Genomic DNA, 22,016 nt, shown 5'->3' with positions numbered 1-22,016 from the left:
ATATTTCTGGTGGCGGGCACTCGCTCTGCTGTGTCCTCTGCCATATTTCTGGTGGCGGGTGCTCTCTCTGCTGTGTCCTCTGCCATATTTCTGGTGGCGGGCACTCACTGTGCTGTGTCCTCTGCCATATTTCTGGTGGCGGGCACTCGCTGTGCTGTGTCCTCTGCCATATTTCTGGTGGCGGGCACTCGCTCTGCTGTGTCCTCTGCCATATTTCTGGTGGCGGTTTATCTCGATGAAAACACATTCGGACATGTGAAATCCTTATCTCCCCCAATATCATCTGTCGGGGGGGAGGGATGGTCTGGAGGCCCCCCATACACAGCGCTTTCTACCAATATTGGCAGGTCAGTCTGTGTATGGGGACTTTAGGGATGATCGGCCATGTTGGCTTTCCACATGACGGATCATCTTGTCCTTACAGGAGATGAGCTGCTGCTGGTGGGGTCAGGCAGTGGCTTATTCCACACTTCCTCCCGAGTACACATGCACACCCCGCGAGCGTGCATGTGTACTTGGGATCAGTAGTCAGCGGCGCGTTCAGTTGACAGTAAACAGATATCGGAGGTGTATAGCCAGCTTTAGGCCACCGCGAGCACATGTAAGTTGTTTTTGGGTCTGAAAAAGAGGGGACGGGGGTGTACATTGATGTCCAGGCACTCTTGTAGGGTCCATAGTACAGGGATGTTGAGGCGCCTTGTCCTGGCGGAGCGAGTGGACTGTTCCTGCGGAATAGAGGGGGCAATAGGGTGGAAAACGCGTCGTCTTGGTGGGAACATTGTCTGCTGTGTACAGAAGCGGTAGAGTTATCGCTGTGATTATTCCCCTTCACTGGAACCTGATCGCTTTCTTTTCACCTAATCTGAGCCCGACGTCCTCCAGCTTCTCTGCATTAAGTGGGTGTAGACAAGCGCTGGCTTTTTAGAAAATAAGAACCTAAGGCCTCTTTCACACATCCGTTTTTTGCCATCCGGTACAATCCGGCGATATGCGGATAAAACGGATCCGGCGCCATTTTTTTCCCCTCATAGACTTGTATCAGCGTTGGATTGTGCTGCATGGCCTCGCGTTTCATCCGGCATGCGCCGATCCGACAAAATTTGTCTGTGCAGCTGCCGGAAGCAACGTCCAAAGGAACGTTTTTTTGTGACCGGCGAAAAAACGGAAGGCGACGGATCCAGCACCGCCCGTCTTTTTTTCACAATAGAAGCCTATGGGTGCCGGATTCGTCGTCATCCGGCAAATGACGGAATTAGGCGACGGATCCGTTTTTTTTTTTTTTGCTTCTCGCTCTCCTCTCCTTCTCTCCCTCTCCTCTCTTTTTCTCGCCCTCGCCTCCCTTTTTCTCGCCTCCCTTTTTCTCTCCCTCGCCTCCCTCTTTCTCTCCCTCGCCTCCCTCTTTCTCTCCCTCGCCTCCCTCTTTCTCTCCCTCGCCTCCCTCTTTCTCTCCCTCGCCTCCCTCTTTCTCTCCCTCGCCTCCATTTTTCTCTCCCTCGCCTCCTTTTTTCTCTCCCTCGCCTCCCTCTTTCTCTCCCTCGCCTCCCTTTTTCTCTCCCTCGCCTCCCTTTTTCTCTCCCTCGCCTCCCTTTTTCTCGCCCGCGCCTCCCTTTTTCTCGCCCGCGCCTCCCTTTTTCTCGCCCTCGCCTCCCTTTTTCTCGCCCTCGCCTCCCTTTTTCTCGCCCTCGCCTCCCTTTTTCTCGCCCTCGCCTCCCTTTTTCTCGCCCTCGCCTCCCTTTTTCTCGCCCTCGCCTCCCTTTTTCTCGCCCTCGCCTCCCTTTTTCTCGCCCTCGCCTCCCTTTTCTTTGTCGCTCCATTGGGAGACCCAGACAATTGGGTTTATAGCTTCTGCCTCCAGAGGCCACACAAAGTATTACACTTTAAAAGTGTAACCCCTCCCCTCTGCCTATACACCCTCCCGTGCATCACGGGCTCCTCAGTTTTATGCTTTGTGTGGAAGGAGGCACACATCCACTCATGCATTCTCAGATTAGTTATATCGGTTGGAAGAAAAGAGGACCCCCACGGGGTCCCCGGCATGTTCCCTTCTCACCCCACTATGTCAGCGGTGCTGTTAAGGTTGAGGTACCCATTGCGGGTACAAAGGCCGGAGCCTCATGCCGTTTTCCTTCACCATCCCTTAGTGGCTCTGGGAGAAGTGGGATCCTGACCGGTCATCCAGGCACTGGGACCGGGCTCCCTCCGCAGCCCCTGTGGGAATCTGCTGGACAGGAGTCTATTCATCCTCAGGGACCTTTCCCTGCATCTATAAGGTACTCTGTGTCCCCATGGGGACTGTGCATGGAGCGCCTTCTTCCTGGACGCTGCGGCAGCTGCTGATTTGTGAAGACCGGCGGACTTCCGCGCCGACCGCGCCTGCTTGTCGGCCGCGGTCTTAAATTTAGCCCCCGGCTTCATCGCGGCCTAGTAGCAAAAATCCCGCCCCCGGGCCTGCCTGTCAGGGGTAAGGGCGGGACGGCCGGCCTGACGTCGTCTGTGAGGGCCGGAGCATCCTGTATGTTTCCTCCCCCTCACTGATCACTGTGGGGACCCCAGATTCCCGCACTTTTCTAGCACCGCCCACGGCTCCACTCCTCCCCTGAGAGCTCCGGCAGCCATGTTTTTGGCATTCTGCCGGTGGAGGATTATCAGAGAAGAGCTCTGCAGCTCTGGGAGACCTAAGGCATGGAATCTGGAGGACACACACTCCGCTTTTTAGCGGTCGGTAAGCCACACCGGTCACCCGGTACTGGTCCCCCCCCAGGGTGCCGGAATAGATACGTATTTATATACATATTTCTGTTCGGTCGGGCTGTATACCCCTTCCCATATACCCTCAGTGATCACTCTCCTAGGAGACAACAGCATGTCGTCCACAAGGAGCAAAGGTGCTAAGGCACAGGGTTTTTTTGCGACCTGTACCTCTTGTGCGGCTATGTTACCTGCGGGTTCCACCTACCCTCACTGTGAGCAATGCTTGACCCCTGTTTCGCTTGCTCAGCCGGAGCCTCGGTCACTAGTGGGCCCCTCGGCTCATGTAGACCCCCCCTGCTCCCCCTGTCCAGGCGGCAGGGACAGAGTTTGCTGAGAAACTCTGAGTCACTTTCACAATCCATGGCTCAGTCTATGGACAAATGGTCTGCCAAGCCATGCTAGAAGCTTTGCAGTCCAGACCGGTCCTTATACAGGCCCCGGTCCCCGTTGGCTCGTCGCCTCCAGGCCCCTCTCGGTCCGCGCCGCAGCGCGCTCCCAGGTTGGGCCCTAGGTCCCACGCGGAGGACTCCTGCCCGGACCTCAGTCCCAGACCGGCTAAGCGGGCTCGCTGGGAATCTTCCCCGACTTCTTCACGCTGCTCGGGTTCCCAGCTCGAGGACTCTCTGGAGGACGAGGCGGACGTCGCAGCTCAGGGCTCTGAACCTGACGTTGCCCTTAATCTTGATACACCTGAAGGGGACGCCTTAGTAAATGATCTTATCTCGTCCATTAACCAGGTGTTAGATCTGTCTCCCCCGCCTCCACCTGTAGAGGAGTCGGCTTCTCAGCAGGAGAAACACCAGTTTCGGTTCCCCAAACGTACACGGAGTGCGTTTTTCGATCACTCTAACTTCAGAGATGCTGTCCAGAAGCCCAGAGCGGTTCCGGACAAGCGCTTTATTAAGCGCCTTACTGACACACGTTACCCCTTCCCCTCTGACGTAGTTAAGGGTTGGGCTCAGTGTCCCAAGGTGGATCCTCCAGTCTCTAGATTGGCGGCTAGATCTGTGGTATCGGTGGCAGATGGCTCATCGCTAAAGGATGCCACTGACAGGCAGATAGAGCTCCTGGTGAAATCCATCTTTGAAGCCACGGTCGCGTCTTTTGCCCCGGCCTTTGCAGCCGTGTGGGCACTACAAGCTATCTCAGCTTGTCTGGCTGAGATTAATGCGGTGACACGTACCTCTGCTCCGCAAGTTGCGTCTCTGACTTCTCAAGCGTCAGCTTTTTCTTCCTACGCCATGAACGCCGTCCTGGACTCTGCTAGCCGTACAGCGGTGGCATCCGCTAATTCTGTGGCAGTCCGCAGGGCCATGTGGCTGCGCGAATGGAAGGCAGACTCGGACTCCAAGAGGTTCTTAACCGGTTTGCCGTTTTTTGGCGACCGATTGTTTGGCGAACGATTGGATGAGATTATTAAGGAATCCAAGGGAAAGGACTTCTCCTTACCCCAGTCCAAACCTAAGAGACCTCAGCAACGGAAAATTCAATCGAGGTTTCGGTCCTTTCGTCCCTCCGCCAAGCCCCAATCCTCTTCGTCCAGCAGGCCGGAGAAAGGCCAGAGGAACTCCTATGCGTGGCGGTCTAAGTCACGCCCCCAAAAGGCCGCCGGAGGCGCTGCCTCTAAGGCGGCCTCCTCATGACTCTCGGCATCCCCGAACCGCATCCTCGGTCGGTGGCAGGCTCTCCCGCTTTTGCGACGCCTGGTTGCCACATGTTCAAGACCGATGGGTGAGAGACATTCTGTCTCACGGTTACAGGATAGAGTTCAGCTCTCGTCCTCAGACTCGTTTCTTCAGAACCTCTCCGCCCCCCGCTCGGGCCGACGCACTTTTTCAGGCAGTGGTCACTCTGAAGACAGAGGGAGTTGTGATCTCTGTTCCCCCTCAGGAACATGGTCGCGGCTTTTACTCCAACTTGTTCGTGGTGCCAAAGAAGGACGGATCATTCCGTCCCGTTCTGGACCTCAAACTACTCAACAGACATGTGAGCACCAGACGGTTTCGGATGGAATCTCTCCGCTCGGTCATCGCCTCGATGTCACAAGGAGACTTCCTAGCATCGATCGACATCAAGGATGCTTATCTCCATGTGCCGATCGCACCCGAACATCAACGCTTCTTACGTTTCGCCATCGGGAACGAGCACCTTCAGTTCGTGGCATTGCCTTTCGGCCTGGCGACAGCCCCACGGGTGTTCACCAAAGTCATGGCATCCGTGGTGGCGGTCCTACACTCTCAGGGCCACTCGGTGATTCCCTACTTAGACGATCTCCTAGTCAGGGCACCTTCTCGGGTGGCGTGTCAACACAGCCTTACCGTCGCTCTGGCGACTCTCCAGCAGTTCGGGTGGATAATCAACTTCCCAAAATCCCAGTTGACACCGACCCAATCACTGACTTACCTCGGGATGGAGTTTCATACACAGTCAGCGGTAGTCAAGCTACCGCTGGACAAACAGCTGTCCCTGCAGGCAGGGGTACAATCTCTTCTTCGGGGTCAGTCATACCCCTTGATGCGCCTCATGCACTTCCTGGGGAAGATGGTGGCAGCGATGGAGGCAGTGCCGTTCGCGCAATTCCATCTGCGGCCACTCCAATGGGACATTCTCCGCAAATGGGACAGGAGGTCGACTTCCCTCGACAGGAACGTCTCTCTGTCCCTTGCAACCAAGACGTCTCTTCAGTGGTGGCTCCGTCCCAATTCTCTATCGCAAGGAAGATCCTTCCTACCCCCAACCTGGGCTGTGGTCACCACGGACGCGAGCCTATCAGGGTGGGGAGCGGTTTTCCTCCACCACAGGTCTCAGGGAACCTGGACTCCGGTAGAGTCCTCCCTTCAGATCAATGTTCTGGAGATGAGGGCGGTGTATCTAGCCTTATTGGCCTTCCATCGGTGGCTGGAGGGCAGACAGATCCGTATACAGTCGGACAACGCCACTGCCGTCGTATAAATCAACCATCAGGGTGGCACGCACAGTCGTCAGGCCTTCCAGGAAGTCAGGCGGATTCTGCAGTGGGTGGAAGCCACAGCCTCCACCATCTCCGCAGTTTACATCCCGGGCGTAGAAAACTGGGAAGCAGATTTCCTCAGTCGTCAGGGCATGGACGCGGGGGAATGGTCTCTTCACCCAGACGTGTTTCGAGAGATCTGTCGCCGCTGGGGAACGCCGGACGTCGATCTCATGGCGTCACGACACAACAACAAGGTCCCGGCCTTCATGGCACGGTCTCAGGATCACAGAGCTCTGGCGGCGGACGCATTAGTTCAGGACTGGTCGCAGTTTCGACTGCCTTATGTATTTCCTCCTCTGGCGATGCTGCCCAGAGTGTTACGCAAGATCAGGTCCGACTGTCGTCGCGCCATTCTCGTCGCTCCAGATTGGCCGAGGCGATCGTGGTACCCGGATCTGTGGCATCTCACGGTGGGTCAACCGTGGGCGCTTCCAGACCGCCCAGACTTGCTGTCACAAGGGCCGTTTTTCCATCTGAATTCTGTGGCCCTCAACCTGACTGTGTGGCCATTGAGTCCTGGCTCCTAGCGTCTTCAGGATTATCTCAGGATGTAATTGCCACTATGAGACAGGCCAGGAAACAAACGTCCGCCAAGATCTATCACAGGTCTTGGAGGATCTTCTTATCCTGGTGCACTGATAACGGTTTTTCTCCCTGGCCGTTTGCCTTACCCACTTTTCTTTCATTCCTTCAATCCGGAATGGACAAGGGTTTGTCACTCGGCTCTCTCAAGGGACAAGTATCGGCGCTCTCCGTATTTTTTCAAAAGCGCCTGGCCAGGCTTCCGCAGGTCCGCACGTTCCTGCAGGGAGTTTGCCACATAGTCCCACCTTACAAGCGTCCGCTGGAACCCTGGGACCTTAACAGGGTGCTAACGGCTCTTCAGAAACCACCTTTCGAGCCGCTGCGGGATGTCTCTTTATCACGTCTTTCGCAGAAGGTGGCATTTCTAGTGGCAGTTACATCACTCCGAAGAGTGTCGGAGCTTGCAGCGCTGTCATGCAAAGCCCCCTTTTTGGTGTTTCACCAGGATAAGGTGGTTCTGCGTCCTGTCCCGGAATTTCTCCCTAAGGTGGTATCCCCTTTTCATCTCAATCAGGATATCTCCTTACCTTCATTTTGCCCTAATCCAATTCACCAGTGCGAAAAGGATTTGCACTCTTTGGATCTGGTGAGAGCACTCCGGCTCTACGTGTCTCGCACGGCGCCCCTGCGCCGTTCTGATGCGCTCTTTGTCCTTGTCGCTGGCCAGCATAAGGGTTCGCAGGCTTCCAAGTCAACCTTAGCTCTGTGGATCAAGGAACCGATTCTTGAAGCCTACCGTTCTTCTGGGCTTCCGCTTCCTTCAGGGCTGAAAGCCCATTCTACCAGAGCCGGGGGTGCGTCCTGGGCATTGCGGCACCGGGCTACGGCTCAGCAGGTGTGTCAGGCAGCGACGTGGTCTAGTCTGCACACTTTCACGAAACACTATCAGGTGCATACCTATGCTTCGGCAGACGCCAGTCTAGGTAGGCGAGTCCTTCAGGCGGCGGTTGCCCACCTGTAAGAGGGGGCCGTTTCGGCTCTTTTTATCGAGGTATTCTTTTACCCACCCAGGGACTGCTTTTGGACGTCCCAATTGTCTGGGTCTCCCAATGGAGCGACAAAGAAGAAGGGAATTTTGTGTACTTACCGTAAATTCCTTTTCTTCTAGCTCCTATTGGGAGACCCAGCACCCGCCCCTGTGCCCTTCGGGCTGGTTGTTCTTTTGTGTACACATGTTGTTCATGTTGAATTGTTCTTTTGGTTCATGGTTTTCAGTTCTCCGAACATCCTTCGGATTGAATTTACCTTAGACCAATTTATAAGTTTCCTCCTTCCTGCTTTTGCACCAAAACTGAGGAGCCCGTGATGCACGGGAGGGTGTATAGGCAGATGGGAGGGGTTACACTTTTTAAAGTGTAATACTTTGTGTGGCCTCCGGAGGCAGAAGCTATACACCCAATTGTCTGGGTCTCCCAATAGGAGCTAGAAGAAAAGGAATTTACGGTAAGTAAACAAAATTCCCTTCTTTCTCGCCCTCGCCTCCCTTTTTCTCGCCCCCGCCTCCCTTTTTTCTCGCCCTCGCCTCCCTTTTTTCTCGCCCTCGCCTCCCTTTTTTCTCGCCCTCGCCTCCCTTTTTTCTCGCCCTCGCCTCCCTTTTTTCTCGCCCTCGCCTCCCTTTTTTCTCGCCCTCGCCTCCCTTTTTTCTCGCCCTCGCCTCCCTTTTTTCTCGCCCTCGCCTCCCTTTTTTCTCGCCCTCGCCTCCCTTTTTTCTCGCCCTCGCCTCCCTTTTTTCTCGCCCTCGCCTCCCTTTTTTCTCGCCCTCGCCTCCCTTTTTTCTCGCCCTCGCCTCCCTTTTTTCTCGCCCTCGCCTCCCTTTTTTCTCGCCCTCGCCTCCCTTTTTTCTCGCCCTCGCCTCCCTTTTTTCTCGCCCTCGCCTCCCTTTTTTCTCGCCCTCGCCTCCCTTTTTTCTCGCCCTCGCCTCCCTTTTTTCTCGCCCTCGCCTCCCTTTTTTCTCGCCCTCGCCTCCCTTTTTTCTCGCCCTCGCCTCCCTTTTTTCTCGCCCTCGCCTCCCTTTTTCTCGCCCTCGCCTCCCTTTTTTCTCGCCCTCGCCTCCCTTTTTTCTCGCCCTCGCCTCCCTTTTTTCTCGCCCTCGCCTCCCTTTTTTCTCGCCCTCGCCTCCCTTTTTTCTCGCCCTCGCCTCCCTTTTTTCTCGCCCTCGCCTCCCTTTTTTCTCGCCCTCGCCTCCCTTTTTTCTCGCCCTCGCCTCCCTTTTTCTCTCCCTCAACAAATGAGACTGATGCGTTTTTTTACCGGATCCGTCGCATCTGTTTTGCCAGTATCTGTGACTGCTCCTTCGCATCGGTCACATACCGGATTATGCCTGATGGCAAAAAACTGATGTGTGAAAGTGGCCTAAGAAATACGATAAGTATTATCAAACTGTCTCCGCTCCTGTTACGACACTTCCCATTCCCCCCTCCTAGTCCCTGCCTACATGGAAACACATCAGAGAAGCCGGCTCGGTCCCTTTAATTTGCCCGTCCCCCCAATGTCTCTGCCTATGTGTCTGGGAATGGCGGAGGCTTCCTCGGGTTTTCACACCCCGGGGTGCATCTGGCACATGTCTGTGCTGGGCGGGCGCAGCTTGGCAGGCGCCGTGTTGATTTTTCAGAGGGGGAACATTCCTGCAGATGTCTGGGGGCAGCGTGTGATCACATGGGGGACGCGTGGTTCCTCAAGAGTTTCACTTTTACAAGTCATCGGAGCGATCACCAATAAGCAGTTGCCCAGTCTTTATTCTCATGTGCGAACAATCAGAATGGAGAGTGTATTGCGATTTGTATGAGAATATTTCTCTTCTTCCTATATACAAATACGCATGAAGTAACTTCCCAGCAAACACTGGTATTCCCGGGACTGTGGGCACGTGTCGCTCTGTAAATACTCGCATGTTTGCCTTTGGAGTGTGGCCGGGTCGTTCCCTCCTCCCAAAGTCAACTCATCTCGTATGGTCTCCGGGTGACGTAATGCCGGTGTATAGATAGCGCCCTGTCCTCTTACTGTATTTTTTAGGGGGGCTATGTGTACAACGTGACGTGCAGTGGTGTAGAATATGCCCCACTCTTTAAATATTCTCCCTATTCTTCCATACTGTGCAATAACAAGGCAGATTTGTCATTCTGGACTTTGGCAAAGCTGGGTGCTCTGATCAGAGTGTGTAAGGTATTTTTTACACATTTTGCATGCATTTGTGTTTTCCATTCATTGACAGCAAGGAGATATTTTGGAAATGTTGAAAGCCAATGAAAACTGCATTCTTCAATTACTACCATGTGCCTCCTCTAAAGTTGACCATGCAACCATGTGAACTCCCTCCCCACCACGGTGCACGGATTCATCACTCTGCATAAGACCCACACTCAGTGGGGCGGTATACGGTTTGGTCTGCATCTCTCCACTTGTAATGTCCAATCGGATGCGAGTCCTTGGTGCGGATGCGAGTCCTTGGTGCGGATGCGAGTCCTTGGTGCGGATGCGAGTCCTTGGTGCGGATGCGAGTCCTTGGTGCGGATGCGAGTCCTTGGTGCGGATGCGAGTCCTTGGTGCGGATGCGAGTCCTTGGTGCGGATGCGAGTCCTTGGTGCGGATGCGAGTCCTTGGTGCGGATGCGAGTCCTTGGTGCGGATGCGAGTCCTTGGTGCGGATGCGAGTCCTTGGTGCGGATGCGAGTCCTTGGTGCGGATGCGAGTCCTTGGTGCGGATGCGAGTCCTTGGTGCGGATGCGAGTCCTTGGTGCGGATGCGAGTCCTTGGTGCGGATGCGAGTCCTTGGTGCGGATGCGAGTCCTTGGTGCGGATGCGAGTCCTTGGTGCGGATGCGAGTCCTTGGTGCGGATGCGAGTCCTTGGTGCGGATGCGAGTCCTTGGTGCGGATGCGAGTCCTTGGTGCGGATGCGAGTCCTTGGTGCGGATGCGAGTCCTTGGTGCGGATGCGAGTCCTTGGTGCGGATGCGAGTCCTTGGTGCGGATGCGAGTCCTTGGTGCGGATGCGAGTCCTTGGTGCGGATGCGAGTCCTTGGTGCGGATGCGAGTCCTTGGTGCGGATGCGAGTCCTTGGTGCGGATGCGAGTCCTTGGTGCGGATGCGAGTCCTTGGTGCGGATGCGAGTCCTTGGTGCGGATGCGAGTCCTTGGTGCGCGCAGCTCCAAATTTTGCATGTCTGCATTTCCAAGATCTCTGCTTGCTTTTATTGAGTGGAAGCATTTTAGGGCACATTGAGGGCAATGTACATTACAAGGTGGAGGTGCTGCTGGCGCTATTACAACTGCCAAGAAAAGGGCAACATGGCGGCCTCTCCTCAGCGCTGGATCTTTAGATTTGCAGTTATACACGTGATATCCGGCACCACCGAGGATGAATGAACACGGCTGTGTGCGCAGAGTCGGGGGACACCACCTGCCCCGTCCGTGCTCACAATGACATGTCTTGTGCTTGGCCCAGTGTCGCGTCCTCCTTTGTGCATCGCTGATGGTTTCTAGCACACACGGGTCCACTGTGAATGTCTCCATTGTCTCCACATGCTAATTGCACAAATGTGCCGGGTACTTATTTGCATCGCTTAAAGGGGAAGTGTCTCTTCCTTGGAGAGCTGCCAGCGTGCACCCCCTTATTTCTTATATGTCATTGGGGGGGCCTGCACGGCAATGGTTTTTGTCGTCTCCCTTGAATATTTTTACTATAACTTTTTTTTTTTTTTTTTATCCTTACAGTCATTAAAGATTTTCAAGAATATGTGGAACCAGAAGACACATCCTCGGGGTCCCCGCAGAGGAGGGGTCCGACGTCGTCAGGCACAGACGACGACAATGTCATTCTGCCGCTCGGAGACAATATTCTCACCCACAATCTCGGCATCCCCGTGCTGGTCGTGTGCACGAAGGTCAGTGGTCTTTCTGACATGACACGGAGGAGTAATGGTTGGGGGATTATCCAGCGCCCCACTCTTCTGACCCTGGACTCGCACATCTCGTGCATGGTGTCATGTACCGGTCCTATATGTTAGAATAGAACAGATATACCTGCCGGGTGAGCACAATACCTGGCAAGCAGCTGACACCTGCCAGTGCCATAGTAGGGGCTGCTGGAGAACCCCTTTAAGCTCCTGAGCTCAATACAAGGATGTCTTAAGCAGCAAGAGGGGGTCTTCGGTGCCCTCTCTGCTTCTGTGCCCCCTATAACTACACCACTGACCTGACAGCAGAAAGGGATGTGGTGGATCCCATCATTCTTCATACACATTTACTATGGAGATGGATATATATAATAAACATATTATATTATATTACAGAGAGAGATAAAATATATAATAGTGTATATATGTGTGTGTGTGTGTGTGTGTGTGTGTGTAATATATATATATATATATAATCTCTCTCTATATATTTTTAAATTTTACATATATATATGTATGTATGTATGTGTGTGTAAAATTTAAAAATAGATATATATATATATATATATATATATATATATATAGATATAGATATAGATATATATATTTTTAAAAATTTTACACACATATAATATACCGTATTTCTTCGGCGCTCCATTGGGAGACCCAGACGATTGGGTGTATAGCTACTGCCTCCGGAGGCCACACAAAGCATTACACTAAAAAGTGTAAGGCCCCTCCCCTTCTGGCTATACACCCCCCGTGGGATCACGGGCTGCTCAGTTTTCAAGCTTTGTGCGAAGGAGGTCAGACATCCACGCATAGCTCCACTGTTTAGTCAGCAGTAGCTGCTGACTATATCGGATGGAAGAAAAGAGGGCCCTTGCTAAAGGGCCCCCAGCATGCTCCCTTCTCACCCCACTCTTGTTGGCGATGTTTGTAAAGGTTGAGGTACCCATTGCGGGTACGGAGGCTGGAGCCCACATGCTGTTTTCCTTCCCCATCCCCCTGAGGGCTCTGGTGAAGTGGGATCTTACCGACCTCCAGACTCTGAGGCCGGGCTCCATCCACAGACCCGGAGATCCTGCTGGATACGGAGCTGGGTACCGTCAGGGACAAGGCCCTGCAACATTCAGGTACTCTGTGTCCCCGTACAGACAGGCACAGACACACTCCAGCGTTGCTGGGTGTTCTAGTGCGCCGGGGACAGTAGCGCTGCGCGCTTGGGTTATACTCACTGCAGCTTAGCTGAGTGAGTTTATGTGTGGGGAACTACCGCGCCGGCCGCCCCCGGGGACTGCGGCGCGGCTGAGACTTGTGGTGCGCCGGGGACTTCGCGCCGACCGTGCTTTTACGACGGCAGCGCTTATAAATTTAGTCCCCGGCTTCTGCGGCCTAGTTACGTTTCGTTCCCGCCCCCAGCCCTGTCAGTCAGGGAAGGGGAGAGACGCTGTACAATAGTCAGCGCCGAGGGCTGGAGTCTTATTTACATACTCCAGCCCTCTCACTGGGCACAGTGGGACGCCAGTTTCCCGCTCTTTGTCTGCAGCACGCCCACGGCCCGCCCCTCTTCACAGGACGCCGGCAGCCATTCCTGCATGCAGTCTGAGCTGGAGAACGGACATAGCCCTGGGAGACCCAGACAGGGGATTCTGGCGACCACACACCCGCTGTTAAGCGGGCGGTAAGCAGCACCTAGGTGCTGACCCCACTAGTGCCACAGTGTTGTTTTGTGTACTTTTGTCTGTACCTATATATTGCACTGTACGGTCGCTTCTTGGCTTATACCCCTATATTGCTCTGAGGAGACAACAGCATGTCATCCGCAAAAAGCAAGGGTGCCAAGGCACGGGCTTTATATACTGCCTGTACCGCATGTGGGGCTGATCTACCGGCAGGTTCCACTGACCCCCATTGTGTGCAATGTTCGGTCCCTGTGCCACTTCGTCAGCCGGAGTCTATGCTAGTAGTGGCCCAGGCAGAGACGCCTGTGAACCCTGCCCCGGTGACGGGGACAGACTTTGCAGTTTTTGCTGATAAGATGTCTGTGACTATGACAAAAATTCTAGAAACGTTGCAGTCCAGACCGGTCACTCAGACCATGGGCACTGCTGATTCAATGTTCCCCGGTCCCCCTCAGTTGGAACTAATCCGTGCTCCAAGGGGGTCCCAGGCATCACAAGCTGAAGGCTCTGACTCGGACGACAGTCCCAGGCAGCCTAAGCGAGCTCGCTGGGAGAGACCCTCGGCGTCATCACGCTGGTCAGGGTCTCAGCGAGAGGATTCTCTGTATGATGAGACAGAGTTAGGTGATCAGGAGTCTAATCCTGAGACCGCTCTCAACCTGGATACCCCTGATGGTGACGCCATGGTGAATGATCTTATAGCGGCCATCAATAGACTGCTGGATATTTCTCCTCCAGCGGAGGAGGCAGCAGCACAGCAGGAGAAATTCCATTTCAGGTATCCCAAACGTAAATTGAGTACCTTTCTGGACCACGCTGACTTCAGAGAAGCAGTCCAGAAACACCATGCCTATCCAGATAAGCGTTTCTCCAAACGTCTTAAGGATACACGTTATCCCTTTCCCCCTGACGTGGTCAAACGCTGGACCCAGTGTCCAAAGGTGGACCCCCCAATCTCCAGGCTTGCGGCTAGATCCATAGTTGCAGTGGAAAATGGGGCTTCACTTAAAGATGCCAATGACAGACAGATGGACCTTTGGTTAAAGTCTGTCTATGAAGCTATCGGCGCGTCGTTTGCTCCAGCATTCGCGGCCGTGTGGGCACTCCTAGCTATTTCAGCTGGCCTGGCACAGGTGGACTCTATCATACGTCCAGCAGTGCCGCGAGTAGCGTCCCTAACCTCGCAAATGTCTGCGTTTGCGACTTACGCTATCAACGCTGTCCTGGACTCTACGAGCCGTACCTCAATGGCGTCTGCCAACTCTGTGGTTTTGCGCAGAGCCTTGTGGTTAAAGGAATGGAAAGCAGATTCTGCTTCCAAGAAATGTTTAACCAGCTTGCCACTATCTGTAGACAGACTGTTTGGTGAGCAATTGGCTGAGATCATTAAACAGTCCAAGGGTAAGGACTCCTCCTTACCCCAGCCCAGATCGAGCAAACCTCAACAGAGGAAGTGGCAGTCGAGGTTTCGGTCCTTTCGAGGCTCCAGCAAGACCCAATTCTCCTCGTCCAAAGGGACTCAGAAGGAGCAAAGGAGCTCAGATTCCTGGCGGGCTCATTCACGCCCCAAGAAAACAACCGGAGGAACCGCTTCCAAGGCGGCTGCCTCATGACTTTCGGCCTCATCCCTCCGCGTCCTCGGTCGGTGGCAGGATCTCCCGCTTTTGCGACATTTGGCTGCCACAGGTCAAAGACCGGTGGGTAGCAGACATTTTGTCTCACGGGTACAGGATAGAATTCAGTTCTCATCCTCCGCCTCGGTTCTTCAGAACCTCCCCACATCCCGACCGAGCAAATGCCCTTCTGCAGGCGGTGTGCTCACTAAGAGCAGAAGGAGTGGTGATCCCTGTTCCTCTGCAGGAACAAGGGCAAGGTTTTTACTCCATTCTCTTCGTGGTTCCAAAAAAGGACGGCTCGTTCCGTCCTGTTCTGGACCTAAAGCTGCTCAACAAGCATGTGAACGCCAGGCGGTTCCGGATGGAATCCCTCCGCTCTGTCATTGCCTCAATGTCTCAAGGAGATTTCCTTGCATCAATAGACATCAAAGATGCTTATCTCCACGTGCCGATTGCTACAGAGCACCAACGTTTTCTACGTTTCGTGATAGGAGACGACCATCTCCAGTTCGTAGCTCTGCCATTTGGTCTGGCAACAGCCCCACGGGTTTTCACCAAGGTCATGGCGGCAGTGGTAGCAGTCTTGCATTCTCAGGGACACTCGGTGATCCCTTACTTGGACGATCTACTTGTCAAAGCACCCTCTCAAGAGGCATGCCAACACAGCCTGAATGTTGCGCTGGAGACTCTCCAGACTTTCGGGTGGATCATCAACTTTTCAAAGTCAAACCTGGCACCGACTCAATCACTAACGTATCTTGGCATGGAGTTTCATACTCTCTCAGCGATAGTGAAGCTTCCGCTGGACAAGCAGCGGTCTCTACAGACAGGGGTGCAGGCTCTCCTTCAGGGTCAGTCGCACCCCTTAAGGCGCCTCATGCACTTCCTAGGGAAGATGGTGGCGGCAATGGAGGCAGTCCCGTTCGCGCAGTTTCATCTGCGTCCACTTCAATGGGACATTCTCCGCCAATGGGACGGGAAGACAACTTCCCTAGACAGGAAAGTCTCCCTTTCTTCAGCGCTCTATTGGGAGACCCAGACGATTGGGGTATAGCTACTGCCCTCTGGAGGCCACACAAAGCACTACATTAAAAGTGCAAGGCCCCTCCCCCTCTGGCTATACCCCCCCGTGGTATCACGGGTTCTCCAGTTTTAGCTTTGTGTGCGAAGGAGGTCAGACATTCCATGCATAGCTCCACAGATTTTAGTCAGCAGTAGCTGCTGACTATGTCGGATGGAAGAAAAGAGGACACATATAGTGTTCCCAGCATGCTCCCTTCTCACCCCTGGATGGTGTTGTAAGGTTGAGGTACCTATTGCTGGTACAGGGCTGGAGCCTGACATGCTGTTTTCCTTCCACATCCCCTTGTAGGGCTCTGTGGAAGTGGGATCCTGCCGGCCTCTCAGCTCTGATGCCGGGCTCCATCCACAGACCCATTAGAACCTGATGGATTCGGAGCAGGAGTACGATCAGGGACAGGGCCCTGCATCTTACAGGTACTCTGTGTCCCCGGCAGGCACAGACACACTCCGGGCTGGCTGGGTGTTATAGTGCGCCGGGGACCGCAACGTGGAGTTGGTGTCCCTACAGATTACTGGGGGATTGTTTGTGTGGGAACGCAGCGCCGACCCCCTCTGGACCGGGCGGCGCTGCTGTGACTTGTGGTGCGCCGGGGATCCGCCGTCCGCGCTTTTACGGCGGCGGCGGTTATAACTTTAGTCCCCGGCTTTTTGGGCCTAGGACGCCGGCAGCTCCGTTTCGTTCCCGCCCCCACCCTGTCATTCAGGGTAGGGGAGAGACGCTGTTCGCAAGCAGCGACGAGGGCTGGAGCCTGATTTACATGCTCCAGCCCTCTCACTTGGCACAGAGGGAAGCAGGCTTCCCGCTCTTGGCCAGGAACGCCCAGGGCCCGCCCCCCTTCCTCTCTCGAGACGCCGGCAGCCATTACATGCATGCCTGGCTGGAGGAAGGACGCAAGGCTCTGGGAGACCTGGACTAGGGGCTATCTGGCGACCACACACCCGCTTTTTAAGCGGGCGGTAAGCGATTTTTCTGTGCTGGTCCCTCTAGTGCCTCACTGTGTATCAGTGTACTGGATACAGTTATATAGATATTGTATTTCTTGCACTGTGAGGTCGCTTCTGGCTGCATATCCCAGATCGCTCTGTGGAAGCAGCAACATGTCATCCTCAAAACGCAAGGCGGCCAAGGCAAAAAGGGCTGTGTATACTGCGTGTGCTGCATGTGGGGCTAATCTACCAGCAGGCTCTGATGACCCCCATTGTGTGCAATGCTCCGACCCGGTGCTGCTTCGCCAGCCGGAGTCAGGAGAGGTAGCGACCCAGGCTGAGACGCTTGTAAGTTCTGCCCCGGTGACAGGGACGGACTTTGCAGTTTTTGCAGATAATATGTCTGTATCTATGGCAAAAATCCTTGAGACCTTGCAATCTATGCATGGGGCTCAGTCTCTGGGCACGGCGAGGCCTCTGTCCTCAGGTCCCCCTTACTTGGAATGTATCCAGCCCACAGGGGGGTCCCCGGCTTCACAGGCCGAGGATTATGACTCAGATGATGGCCCCAGCCACCCTAAGCGAGCTCGCTGGGAAAGACCCTCGACGTCTTCACACTGCTCAGGGTCTCAGCGCAATCAGTCTCCCTGTGATGTGTCTGATGAGAGTGATCAGGAATCCACTCCTGGAACCCCTCTCAACCTGGATACCCCGGATGGGGATGCCATGGTAGACGACCTTATCTCAGCCATCAATAGGCTGTTGGATATTTCTCCCCCAGCCCCTTCAGCAGAAGAGGCGGCTGCGGAGCAGGAAAAGTTTCGTTTCCTTTATCCCAAGCGTAAATTGAGTGCTTTGTTAGATCACTCTGACTTCAGAGAATCAATCCAGAAGCACGACGCTCACCCAGAAAGGCGTTTCTCTAAACGATCTAAAGATACGCGTTTCCCTTTCCCCCCTGAGGTGGTCAAGCGCTGGACACAGTGTCCAAAGGTAGACCCCCCGATTTCCAAACTTGCAGCTAGATCCATAGTTGCAGTGGAGGATGGCGCTTCACTTAAAGATGCCAATGACAGACAGATGGACCTTTGGTTAAAATCTGTCTATGAAGCTATAGGCGCGTCGTTTGCTCCGGCATTCGCAGCCGTATGGGCACTCCAGGCTATTTCAGCTGGCTTAGCAAAAGTGGATGCTATCATGCATCCAGCAGTGCCGCAAGTGGCGCACCTTACCACGCAGATGTCGGCGTTTGCGTCTTACGCTATCAATGCGGTCCTAGAATCTACCAGTCGCACCTCAATGGCGTCCGCCAATTCGGTAGTTTTGCGCAGAGCCTTGTGGTTAAAGGACTGGAAAGCAGATGCTGGTTCCAAAAAATGTTTAACCAGTTTGCCTTTGTCTAGAGAGAGACTGTTTGGCGAGCCATTGGCTGACATCATTAAGCAGTCCAAGGGTAAAGACTCCTCTTTACCACAACCCAGAACACCCAAACCTCAGCAGAAAAAGTGGCAGCAGAGGTTTCAGTCCTTTCGAGGTTCGGGCAAGACACCATTTACCTCGTCCAAAGGGACTCAGAGGACGCAAAGAAACTCAGATTCGTGGCGGACTCACACACGCCCCAAGAAAGCAAATGGAGGTACCGCTTCCAAAGCGGCTACCTCATGACTTCCAGCCCCCCCCCTCCGCATCGCCGGTCGGGGGCAGGCTCTCCCGCTTTTCCGGCATTTGGATGTCACAGGTCAAAGACCGGTGGGTGACGGACATTTTGTCTCGCGGGTACAGAATCGAGTTCAATTCTCGTCCTCCAGCTCGGTTCTTCAGAACCTCCCCACGTCCAGACCGAGCAGATGCTCTGCTGCAGGCGGTGGATTCCCTAAAGGCGGAAGGAGTGGTTATCCCAGTCCCTCCTCAGGAACAAGGGCAAGGGTTTTACTCCAATCTCTTTGTGGTTCCAAAAAAGGACGGCTCGTTCCGTCCTGTTCTGGACCTAAAACGGCTCAACAAACATGTGCACTCTGTCATTGCCTCAATGTCCAGAGGAGACTTCCTTGCCTCAATAGACATCAAAGATGCTTATCTCCACGTGCCAATTGCTACAGAACATCAACGTTTTCTACGTTTTGTGATAGGAGACGACCATTTTCAGTTCGTAGCTCTTCCATTTGGTCTGGCGACAGCCCCACGGGTCTTCACCAAGGTCATGGCGGCGGTGGTAGCAGTCTTGCACTCTCAGGGACACTCGGTGATTCCTTACCTAGACGACTTATTGGTCAAAGCTCCCTCTCAGGAGGCATGCCAACTCAGCCTGAATGCTACGCTGGAGACTCTACAGTCTTTCGGATGGATCATCAACTTTCCAAAGTCGATCCTATCACCGACTCAGTCACTAACGTATCTTGGCATGGAGTTTCATACTCTAGCAGCGATAGTGAAGCTTCCGCTGGACAAGCAGCGGTCACTACAGACAGGGGTGCAATCTCTCCTGCAGGGCCAGTTGCATCCCTTGCGGCGCCTCATGCATTTCCTAGGGAAGATGGTGGCAGCCATGGAAGCAGTTCCCTTTGCGCAGTTTCATCTGCGCCCACTTCAATGGGACATTCTTCGCCAATGGGACGGGAAGTCAACGTCCCTGGACAGGAAAGTCTCGCTTTCCCAGACGGCCAAAGACTCTCTACAATGGTGGCTCCTTCCCACATCATTGTCTCAGGGAAGATCCTTCCTGCCCCCATCCTGGGCAGTAGTCACGACAGATGCGAGTCTGTCAGGGTGGGGAGCAGTATTTCTCCACCACAGGGCTCAGGGGACGTGGACTCCGCAGGAGTCCACCCTTCAGATCAATGTTCTGGAGATCAGAGCAGTGTATCTTGCTCTACTGGCCTTCCAACAGTGGCTGGAAGGAAAGCAGATCCGAATCCAATCGGACAACTCCACAGCGGTGGCATACATCAACCACCAAGGAGGGACGCGCAGTCGGCAAGCCTTCCAAGAAGTCCGGCGCATTCTACTGTGGGTGGAGGACAGAGCATCCACCATATCCGCGGTTCACATCCCAGGCGTAGAAAACTGGGAAGCAGACTTCCTCAGTCGCCAGGGCATGGACGCAGGGGAATGGTCCCTTCACCCGGACGTGTTTCAGGAAATCTGTCGCCGCTGGGGAGTGCCGGACGTCGACCTAATGGCATCCCGGCACAACAACAAGGTCCCGGCATTCATGGCGAGGTCGCGCGATCAAAGAGCTCTGGCGGCAGACGCCTTGGTTCAAGATTGGTCGCAGTTTCAGCTCCCATACGTGTTTCCGCCTCTGGCGCTCTTGCCCAGAGTGCTACGCAAGATCAGATCCGAGTGCAGCCGCGTCATACTCGTCGCTCCAGACTGGCCGAGGAGGTCGTGGTATCCGGATCTGTGGCATCTCACGATCGGTCGACCGTGGTCACTGCCAGACCGACCAGACTTACTGTCCCAAGGGCCGTTTTTCCATCAGAATTCTGCGGCCCTGAACCTGACTGTGTGGCCATTGAGTCCTGGATCCTAGCATCTGCTGGATTATCTCAGGGAGTCATTGCCACAATGAGACAAGCTAGAAAGTCGAATTCGGCTAAGATCTACCACAGAACGTGGAAGATTTTCTTGTCCTGGTGCTCTGCTCAGGGAGTGTCTCCCTGGCCATTTGCATTGCCCAAGTTTCTTTCCTTCCTGCAATCGGGGTTAGAAAAGGGCTTGTCGCTCAGCTCCCTTAAAGGGCAAGTTTCGGCACTATCCGTGTTTTTTCAGAAGCGTCTAGCACGTCTTCCTAAGGTGCGCACGTTCCTGCAGGGGGTCTGTCATATTGTGCCCCCGTACAAGCGACCGTTAGATCCATGGGATCTGAACAGGGTACTAGTTGCTCTCCAGAAACCGCCCTTCGAGCCTCTGAAGGAAGTTTCCTTTTCTCGGCTGTCGCAGAAAGTGGCGTTTCTTGTTGCAATCACATCGCTTCGGCGAGTGTCTGAGCTGGCAGCTCTGTCATCTAAGGCTCCCTTCCTGGTGTTCCACCAGGACAAGGTTGTGCTGCGCCCCATTCCGGAGTTTCTCCCTAAGGTCGTATCCTCTTTTCATCTTAATCAGGATATTTCCTTGCCTTCTTTTTGCCCTCATCCGGTTCACCGGTATGAAAAGGCCTTACGTTTGCTAGATCTGGTGAGAGCACTCAGAATCTACATTTCCCGCACGGCGCCCATACGCCGTGCCGATGCACTTTTCGTCCTTGTCGCTGGTCCGCGCAAGGGGTTGCAGGCTTCTAAAGCCACCCTGGCTCGATGGATCAAAGAACCAATTCTAGAGGCCTACCGTTCTGCGGGGCTTCCGGTTCCTTCAGGGCTAAAAGCCCACTCCACCAGAGCCGTGGGTGCGTCCTGGGCATTACGTCACCAGGCTTCGGCTCAACAGGTGTGCCAGGCAGCTACCTGGTCCAGTCTGCACACTTTCACCAAGCATTATCAGGTGCATACCTATGCTTCGGCGGATGCCAGCTTAGGTAGAAGAGTCCTGCAGGCGGCAGTGACACCCCCGTAGGGGAGGGCTGTTTTGCAGCTCTAACATGAGGTATTTATTTACCCACCCAGGGACAGCTTTTGGACGTCCCAATCGCCTGGGTCTCCCAATAGAGCGCTGAAGAAGGGAATTTTGTTACTTACCGTAAATTCCTTTTCTTCTAGCTCTTATTGGGAGACCCAGCACCCGCCCTGTTGTCCTTCGGGATGTTTTTTTGTTGTTTGCGGGTACACATGTTGTTCATGTTGAACGGTTTTTCAGTTCTCCGATGTTATTCGGAGTTAATTTGTTTAAACCAGTTATTGGCTTCCTCCTTCTTGCTTTGGCACTAAAACTGGAGAACCCGTGATACCACGGGGGGGTATAGCCAGAGGGGGAGGGGCCTTGCACTTTTAATGTAGTGCTTTGTGTGGCCTCCAGAGGGCAGTAGCTATACCCCAATCGTCTGGGTCTCCCAATAAGAGCTAGAAGAAAAGGAATTTACGGTAAGTAACAAAATTCCCTTCTTCTCAGACGGCCAAGGATTCTCTGCTATGGTGGCTTCTTCCCACCTCATTATCGCAGGGAAGATCATTCCTGCCCCCATCCTGGGCAGTGGTCACGACAGACGCGAGTCTGTCAGGGTGGGGAGCAGTTTTTCTCCACCACAGGGCTCAAGGGACGTGGTCTCAGCAGGAGTCCACCCTTCAGATCAATGTTCTGGAGATCAGGGCAGTGTATCTTGCCCTATTAGCCTTCCAGCAGTGGCTGGAAGGAACACAGATCCGAATTCAGTCGGACAACTCCACAGCGGTGGCATACATCAACCACCAAGGAGGGACACGCAGTCGGCAAGCCTTCCAGGAAGTCAGGCGGATTCTGATGTGGGTAGAGGAAAGAGCATCCACCATATCAGCAGTCCACATCCCGGGCGTAGAAAACTGGGAAGCAGACTTC

General features: G+C 54.2%; 1 protein-coding gene across 1 annotated transcript in view; it reads left to right on the top strand.

The window, feature by feature from the left end:
* Positions 1-22,016, top strand: part of DYNC1LI2 (dynein cytoplasmic 1 light intermediate chain 2) — a 132,396-nt gene that overhangs the window by 41,957 nt on the left and 68,423 nt on the right. Inside the window, exon 5 of the mRNA XM_075325883.1 lies at positions 11,058-11,227. Within this exon, the coding sequence (XP_075181998.1) occupies positions 11,058-11,227 (170 nt within the window). The remainder of the gene's footprint in view (positions 1-11,057; positions 11,228-22,016) is intronic.

Source organism: Anomaloglossus baeobatrachus, chromosome 10, assembly GCF_048569485.1.
Source record: "Anomaloglossus baeobatrachus isolate aAnoBae1 chromosome 10, aAnoBae1.hap1, whole genome shotgun sequence".
Lineage (NCBI taxonomy): Eukaryota > Metazoa > Chordata > Amphibia > Anura > Aromobatidae > Anomaloglossus > Anomaloglossus baeobatrachus.
This window is presented reverse-complemented; position numbering and strand designations above follow the sequence as displayed.